At 43.7% G+C, this 9,007-nt stretch overlaps 1 protein-coding gene across 1 annotated transcript; it reads left to right on the top strand.

Moving 5' to 3' along the window:
• Positions 1-5,795: 5,795 nt before the first annotated feature.
• Positions 5,796-8,405, top strand: LOC123191302 (protein enabled homolog). Its single transcript, XM_044604102.1, has 3 exons — positions 5,796-6,505; positions 7,601-7,832; positions 8,139-8,405. The coding sequence occupies exons 1-3, from the start codon at positions 5,796-5,798 to the stop codon at positions 8,163-8,165; spliced, it is 969 nt and encodes a 322-aa protein (XP_044460037.1). The 3' UTR covers positions 8,166-8,405.
• The last annotated feature ends 602 nt before the right edge of the window (positions 8,406-9,007 follow it).

The raw sequence follows: 9,007 nt of genomic DNA, 5'->3' as shown, positions 1-9,007 counted from the left end.
GCAACCCGCGGCGCGACGCGTCGTGACGAGGCGTGGCGTGGCGAGGCGGGCGGCGAAGGAGGAGGAGCGCACGTGGATGTCCCTCTTGTTCTCATGCTCATACAAGTGGGGAAAGAACCTCCCTTATAAGAAGGTCCAACTCCCACTAAACTAGCAGTATGGGACTAAACTTTAGTAGTATCCCTTGTCTTGCACAAATGAGCTAAGTGGGCCACTAGGATTTATTTAGGAATTTCTGAAATAGTTATTGGGCTGTCCCAAAATAGACTAAATTTCAGCAATCCCCCACCAGATCCCAGAGGCACACATAAATTTGCCTTTAATTCCAAAACACTGTTTTATATACCGGTACTGCAGTGGAAACTGTTAAGTTGAACTTCCACCTAGAATTCTATGCTACACTAGTAAGCAACTTGAACAGTGGACTAGGCCTTGGACTGCAAGTTTTCTGCGAATCTAACTTCACATAAAGTCTTGACCGAACGTGGCTACCGTGGGTCTTCCCTGCGGGTGGAGCTTATGACCTTTCATGAGTTTACTAGAGAGAACCCTACTCTCATAGATTGCGATGTTTGACAATCAGACTCATATATGTGTGTTCTTCAAAAGATATTCTGCAGGACAACATCTTTTCTTAAATGATCCACTTAGAACACATTAAGATATACATCAACCTGCCATGCAGTTTTAGGAGAGTATTGCATCTTCATGGAGTGGTATTGTTAATACTAAGGATACTCTCCTCTCAGTTGATCAACAGCTTGTCTTCCACATCTAATTCATGGGATCTCCGATCACAAAGAATAGGTTACCACTGTGAATAACTCATATTGTGGGTCTCATACCCATCTCCCTCGATGCATTATCTATCACATTGCGTGATAGACCCTTAGTGAAAGGATCTGCCAGATTTTTAGACGTTTGGATATAATTCAATGCAATAACTCCAGAGTTTCCCATTTTCCTGACAGACTTTAACCTTCTCTGAACGTGTCTTGATGACTTCATGTTATCCTTTGAGCTGCTCACTTTCGTGATCACAGTTTGATTGTCTCAGTTCATAAGGATACCCGGTACATGTTTCTCAACAACCGGCAAGTCATTCAAGAGCCGGCGAACCCAATCTGCTTCGACCGTAGCTGTATCTAGTGCTGTGAGTTATGCTTTCATTGTTGACCTCGTTAAGATAGTATGTTTGCAAGACTTCCAAGAAACAGCGCCACCTCCATGAGTGAATACATATCCGCTTGTGGCCTTTATCTCATCAGCATCTGAGATCCAGTTTGAGTCAGTATACCCTTCAAGCACCTTTGGGTGCCCAGTGTAGTGAATTCCATAATTCGCAGTGCCTTTCAAGTAATGCAAAACTGTCTCTAGAGCTTTCCAATGCACATCTCATAGTTTTGAGACAAACCGACTCATTTTGCTAACAGCAAAAGAGATGTCAGGTCTTGTAGCACTGGCTAAGTACATAAGCGAGCCAATAATCTGAGAATACTTCAACTGATCTCTAGCAATTCTTTGGTTCTTTCGAAGCAGCACACTGGCATCATATGGTGTTGGAGACGGCTTGCAGTCACTATAGCCAAAGCGACTCAAGATCTTTTCCACATAGTGAGATTAAAGCAATGTAATCCCACCATCATCGTCTCTCAACAACTTGATGTTCACAATGACATCAGACACTCCTAAATCCTTCATCTCAAAACAGTGAGATAGGAAATCCTTGACCTCCTTAATAACATTCAGATTTGTTCCAAAAATTAGTATGTCATCAACATACAAGCAAAGGATAACTCCTTCGCCCCCACCATGGCAATAGTACACAGATTTGTTAGCTTCGTTTACAATAAAGCCTGCAGCTGTTAATGTTCTTTCAAACTTCTCATGCCACTGTTTCAGTGCTTGCTTGAGTCCATACAAAGACTTCAGCAACTTGCACACTTTTCCTTCCTGACCATCTAGTACAAACCCATCTGGTTGCTCCAATAAATTTCCTCGTCCAACTCTCCATTTAGGAAAGCACTCTTAACATCCATTTGATGAACGAGAAGACCGTGTGAGGTAGCTAGTTAAAGTAGAACTCGAATAGTGGTCAGTCGAGCCATAGGTGAGTAAGTATCAAAGAAGTCTTCACATTCCTTTTGGGTATAACCCTTGGCCATGACCCGAGCCCTGTACTTTTCAATAGTACCATCAGGCCTAAGCTTCTTCTTAAATACCCATTTACATCCTATAGGTTTGCACCCATAAGGACAATCAATTATCTCCCAAGTTTCATTTGCCGAGATGGAATCCATCTCACTACGAACCGCTTCCTTCCAGTAGTCAGCATCTTCAGATGCATAGGCCTCTGAAATAGAACTGGGTGTATCATGTATGAGATACACAAGAAAATCATAACCAAAGGACTTTGCAGTCCTCTGTCTCTTGCTCCTAGTCGGAACTTTATTGTTATCCTCCACTGGAATTTCAAATTGTTCCACCGAAATGGCAGGTTCGATTATTGTAACTGGTTCCTGATTCGATGAACTAGGCATCTCCTGATTAGATGAGGTAGCCATATCCTTCATTGGAAAGATATCTTCAAAGAAAGTCGCATCATTCAACTCCATGATCGTACCGACATGCACATCAGGTACCTCAGATTTTACAACCAAGAATCTATAACCAATGATATGAAAAGCATACCCCAAGAAAAATAATCCATGGTTTTTGTTCCAAGCTTGCGCTTCTTTGGAATTGGCACATTGACTTTCGCCAAACAACCCCAGGTTCGTAGATAAGAGAGTCTTAATCTTTTCTTCTCCCATTCCTCGAATGGAGTTATATCTTTATTCTTTGTGGGAACTCTCTCTTTATTCTTTGTGGGAACTCGGTTTAGGACATGACATGCAGTCAATATTGCCTCCCCCACCATGCCTTGGAGAGACCCAATGTGTCTAACATGGCGTTAACCAAATCTGTTATAGTACAGTTCTTTCTTTTGGCCACCCCTTTGACTGAGGTGAATAGGAAGGCGTCCTCTTATGGATTATACCATGTTCCGCACAAAAAACATCAAATTCGTTGGAAAAATACTCTCCACCACAGTCGGACCTAAGCCTCTTATTTTTCTGATCAAGTTGGTTTTCCACTTCAGCTTTATAGATCTTGAAAAAGTTCAAAGCCTCATCCTTAGATTTCAGAAGATACACACGGCGGTATCTAGTGGAGTCTTCAATTAACGTCATGAAATATTTCTTTCCACCTTTTGTCAAAACACCATTTATTTCACATAGATCTGAATGTATGAGTTCTAGTGGTGCAAGATTTCTCGTTTCCGCAGTCACATGAGACTTACGAGGTTTCTTAGCTTGCACACACACTTGACACTTGGATCCCTTGACAATGGTGAAACTAGGGATTAAGTTCAACTTTGCTAGTCGCGACATGCTACAAAAGTTAACATGACAAAGACGTGAATGCCACACATTTGATTCACTATTGTTGCAAATATGATTAACAACTTTATTGCAAATGTCTAATAAGGATAAATGAAACATGCCTCCTGACTCATAGCCTTTACCAACAAAGGTTCTATACTTAGATATTACAAATTTATTCGACTCAAATACAAGATTGTAGCCATCTCTACACATAAGAGATCCGCTAACAAGATTTTTATTGATGGAGGGGACATAATGCATGTTCTTCAGCCGCACGATCTTCCCCGAAGTAAACTTCAGATCAAGCGTGCCAACACCACGAACAGAAGCACTTGAACTATTGCCCATCAACATGCTTAAAGTCCCTGCGGTCTGATAAGACGAAAACATGGAAATATCACCGCATACATGCACATTAGCACCCGTATCAATCAACCAATCAGGAGAATGACATACTAAAAGAATAGCGGGAAATATACCATACCCAACATCCTTCATGTCAGTGTCTCCAATGACAACATTAGCGGTCTTGCCGCCTTTCCCAGGATGACGCTTGTCATAGCGATTAGGGCAACTAGGAGCCCAATTATAAACACCTTTCTTCTTGTCATTCTTCTTATTGAAGTTCGTGTCAAACTTGCCCTTGTTATTGAACTTGTGGGGTTGGAAGTTCTTCTTCTGTACCAGATTGGCACTAGATCCTCCCTCAATACCTCGAGCACGTGTGTCCTTTGCTCTTGCCTTTTCTCCCACATCAAGAGTACCAATGAGATCCGGAATGGAAAACTCCTGCCTCTTATGCTTCAATAAGGTAGCAAAGTTCCTCCACGAAGGAGGAAGCTTAGTGATGATGCCTCCGGCAACAAACTTGTACGTAACATACAATTGAAGTGCTCAAGTTCTCTAGCAAGTGACTGTATCTCATGAGCTTGCTCAACCACGGAGCACTCTTCAGTCATTCTGTAATCATAGAATTGCTCCATGATGTACAGCTCAGTGCCAGCATCCGAGACCCCAAACTTGGCCTCGAGTGCATCCCACATATCTTTTGCATTATCAATTGGCGCATAGGCATCAACTATGTTCTGACCAAGAACACTCAAGAGAGCAGCCTTAAACAGAGTATCCATTTTCTGAAAAGCTTATGCCTGTTGAGCATCAATCTCTCCTTCAGGTTTGCCAAGAGTGGCGTCATAGCAACTCATGGTTTGAAACCATAAGACTGCTCTCACGCGCCACCTCCTATAGTGGATACCCTCAAACATAGGAGATTTGATGGAAGCAGCAAAACCACTCGGGGTAAATTGCCTATTATAAGGTTTTTGGATTGTTGGAAATATGAGCAATTTACTGAATGATTTTATTAACAGAAATACAATATAAAGCACGACTAGTATAGTAGTGATAAAACAAGTCATGCAATTTCACAAAGAGAAGATAAACATCATCTTCATATATGAACTGTAAGTAAACATATCTAGAGCAGACAATATAGCAAGTTGCATATATGAAATGGAGACCAACATATCTAGGGAAAACACTAGAATGAGGAACTGCAGCAGGACCTCTAATAGAAAGAGGAAGAACACGCATAGGACAGCAGCAGCAGCAGTAGCGCTGGACTTGGGATCGGTTTCCTCGCCAGCCATGTCGCCGAGGAGGTCATCGACGTTGGGGAAGAAGTCGTCGGAGTCCGGGGCGTCCGTGACGAAGAAGTCAGTAGTCGCGCGAAGCGCTCCCCAAAAACCTTATCACCTTCTCCCATACATGACTCAAAAGGTGAGGTTTCGGAGGCCTACTGTCCCGACCTGCGGTGCATGCCACAAGCCGGGATGGGGAAGATCGTAGCAGCAGCGCAGTGCTCAGGAAATTTGTGGCGAGAGGAAGAGGATTTTCTAGTGTGTCGTGACGAGGCGCGGCGTGGCGTGGCGTGGCGAGGCGGGCGGCGGAGAAGGAGCGTGCGTGGATGTCCCTCTTGTTCTCATGCTCATACAAGTGGAGAAAGAACCTCCCTTATAAGGAGGTCTGACTCCCACTAACACTACACCACAACACTTGATTGGGGGCAGTTAACTGCCGGGAGAAAAACCTGTCTAAGGGCAATTTGTCTGCCGGGACATATCTTACCGCCGCTAGAAGTATGTTAAGGCACCCTAACTGCCGGGAGAACTTTAGCAACAACCGCATGAGGACTGCCGGTACACTTTACAGCACACTATCTGCCGGGAGAACTAAATCTCAGCCCATAATCTGCCGGCCCATGCCGGAGACTGTCTTTGGCGCGAAATGGAAAAAAGGCCTAGCTAGCGTGCGCCAGCGAGAAAAAAAGTGCGTGACTTCACGAAAAAAAGGCCCATTGTGAATTAGATGCGCCGGCCCTCCCCCACGACCAGACTCCACCAGATCCCCAATCCCCTCCCGATCGACCAGCTAGATCGACCCCGCCGCCGCCAAAACCTAGCTCGCCGGCCGGCGCGAGGCCGCCTTCCGCGCTCAGGCCACCTCCAGCGTAGCTCCCGCCCCTCGCCCCCACTTCTGCTCCTCCACCCCTCACTACCGCAGCTCCTCCACCCCTCACCACCGCAAGCCGCCACCGCCCCCAACCATCCACCGCCGCCGCCGCTCCCAACCAACAAACCACCGCTGCCGCAGCTCCTCTACCCCTCACCACCGCAAGCCGCTGCGCCCCCAACCATCCACCGCGGCCGCCGCTCGCAACCATCCACCGCCACCGCCCCCAACCGACCAACCACCGCCGCCGCTGCCACCAACCATCAATCGCCCTCCACTGGACCACAAGCCGCTGCCAACCACTGTCGTCGTCGCCGCACTCCAGAGCTGAAACCCCGACTCACGCGTTTCCTCCCCGAGCAGGCTTCATCACCGAGCACCAAGTCACGGGTCCGCCTCCTCCACATGCCCCTGAAGCAACAGACTGCCGTTGGCCTCCTCTCCAGCGAGCAGGCACCTACTCCACAAGCCCCTGAAGCAGCAGACCTCACGTTGGCCCTCCTCTCCAGCGAGCAGCTCTGCCTGCTGAACATCGACATCGCTGCCTCTTGTACTTCATTTGACTGGTGAGGTTTCGTAGCAATTCATGTGCCTTCTTTTGTTCTGAATGTGCAGGTATACGCAATGTGTAGAAGTGTAATAATATTGATAAGTAGCAGCACTAAACTATTCCGTCAGTTAGAACAAAGCACCAATTTTTAATTGTTTTGATCTAATAACAGCAAAAAAACCATGAGCCAAACACGTTTGAAGGTTATTTGCTTGTCTAAAAATGAACACTGCTACTGTTAGTAGCCCTTCAGACCAAAGAACATGAACCATTGCTGATTAACAAGTGCATACCTTAATTATATTTTTTGACACCTAACTAAGTTGTTTAGTTGAGCTTTGGAGTTCATTTTAATTTGAGATGAAAGAAAGCTAGTTATATAAGTCTTTGTTTGTTTAGTTAATGCCCCAAGTTAGTACCATCTTTGTTTGTGTTTTGCGAAATACAAGATGTGGACAAAACATGTGCTATGCTTCTATGATATAGATGATGGCATTCTTACTGCTATTTTGGTATTTGTATTTTCTGAAATTACATGTTTCAATTAATTATATTCTGCTGTGTGATGGCATTTCTTCTTTGTATTGTATTTCTTGTTACCTGTTCTAGATATTGATGATATGCATTTTGTTACTAGATTTTTTCCTTAATAGACGTATAATTTCTTTTGCATGTTAGGTAATTTTAGTGAAACTGGTCAAGAATGGACAAGAGTTGGATAGAGAATGTGTGTTGTCGGATGAAAAACTGTACAAATTGCAAATAGAACCCCACAACCATCCTGTACAGCTGTACCTCGTACAAAATAATCCTGATGGAGGCTGAGCCATCCCGTTCAGCTAATATTTTTTAGTAGAGACTGCATAATCCTGTTAAAACATGCATGTGTCCTATTCAAACGTGATGTCAAAAGAAAAGAAAAAAGTCTGTTCAAACGTGCCTGCATATTTGAACGCACACGATTTGTCTTTTGATGATTATTTTTGCTGCCTCTGACTCAAACATGCCTACATATTTGGACGGCCAAGATTTTAATAGAACTGCAACTGTTCTTTTTGCAGTATCCTGTATATATTAATCCCTGTGCATACTTCTCTTTTTTGGGCAGAAGTACTGTTAGACAGGCTTCTAATTCTGCTAGCATAGCATTGAGGGGCTATGTGCAAAATATCAATGCTGCCAGCGGGCGTTTTATTGTACTGTACTCAGTGGCGGAGCTACGAGCCAATGGTTGGGCAGGCCAGCTAGAGCAGAGCACATTAGTTATTTGCACTCATGACATATTTCTCTCTGAATCCCATTGGTCTGAAGCAAAACTGGGCTACAGAAATCAGATTCTTTTGGTAATTTGCTACTGAAATATTGATTCCTTGATGCTTTGTTCGCTACTACTTGGCTGACCATGAGTTATATTTGTGTTCCTGTATACTACACGAGGCATAGGCGCATAGTTTTGTTTGTCAAAATTGCCACTTTTTAGTATGGTTTATTCTTTTGTACATGTGTCATATTATACCTGGAGATGCAAAGAATGACTAATCTCCAGGTCTTTCTACATGTTCTTTCAGTTAAACTTTAGCATGTCAACTTCAATGTTAATTTAAATTCTGAAATGAGAGCTCCCTTTTGAGTATTCTATCTGTTTGCAGATTTCCCAAAGGTACACAAGTCGATGAAGGTTTGGAAGATTCTCAAGCTCCTGAATATTTGGAAGACTACAATAGTGGGTGTAGTGACTATGTAATATGCTTGTTTAATTTGTGAAACCTGGACACTTGCTCCGCTCATTTTGCTGGTTGTTAAGCCACTCTGCTCATTTTGGTTGTCACACATTTTAAAACATATATGTACTCTACCTTTTAAGGTACAACCTCTTTATATATATATATTATGGTCGTTATGTTTAATTTATGGAATAATGTTTTAAGGTTCTGTTGATTGAGGTGTATGGATGAGACATACATGTGACTTTGATTGAAGTATGTATAAATTGTACGTGTGAAACATACTAAATAATATTACACAGGGGACATCTAGAATAATTAGGTGGTGAAATCTACATACCGGCAAAAATACTGCCGGGTGAACACACTTCTCCCGGCAGTTTGACTGTCAGTAAACGAGTCTGCCAGGAGAAAGAAACTGCCGGCAAATAAATGCGCTAGGGCAGCAGGACTGTCGGGAATATTTTATCTGCTGGGACAAGTAATCCCCGGCAGCCATTGTCGTGGCGGTTCTATTTGCCAGGAGAAATACTGTCCTGGCAGATAGTCTGCCGCTTATAGTGCTTTCGCCCGGCAGTTTACATGCCATTACAACAGTGTTGTGGTGTAGTGTAAACTAGCAGTATGAGACTAAACTTTAGTAGTATCCCTTGTCTTGCACAAGGGGCTAAGTGGGCCTCTAGAATTTATTTAGGAATTTCTGAAATAGTTATTGGGCTGTCTCAAAATAGACTAAATTCCAGCAAATTACATAGATGCAGCTCTGAAGGTCTGGTCTTTGGGCAAACGTATAT

The sequence above is a fragment of the Triticum aestivum genome, chromosome 2A (assembly GCF_018294505.1).
Source record: "Triticum aestivum cultivar Chinese Spring chromosome 2A, IWGSC CS RefSeq v2.1, whole genome shotgun sequence".
Lineage (NCBI taxonomy): Eukaryota > Viridiplantae > Streptophyta > Magnoliopsida > Poales > Poaceae > Triticum > Triticum aestivum.
The sequence above is the reverse complement of the archived record's forward strand: the minus strand, read 5'-3'. Positions and strand labels throughout refer to the sequence as shown.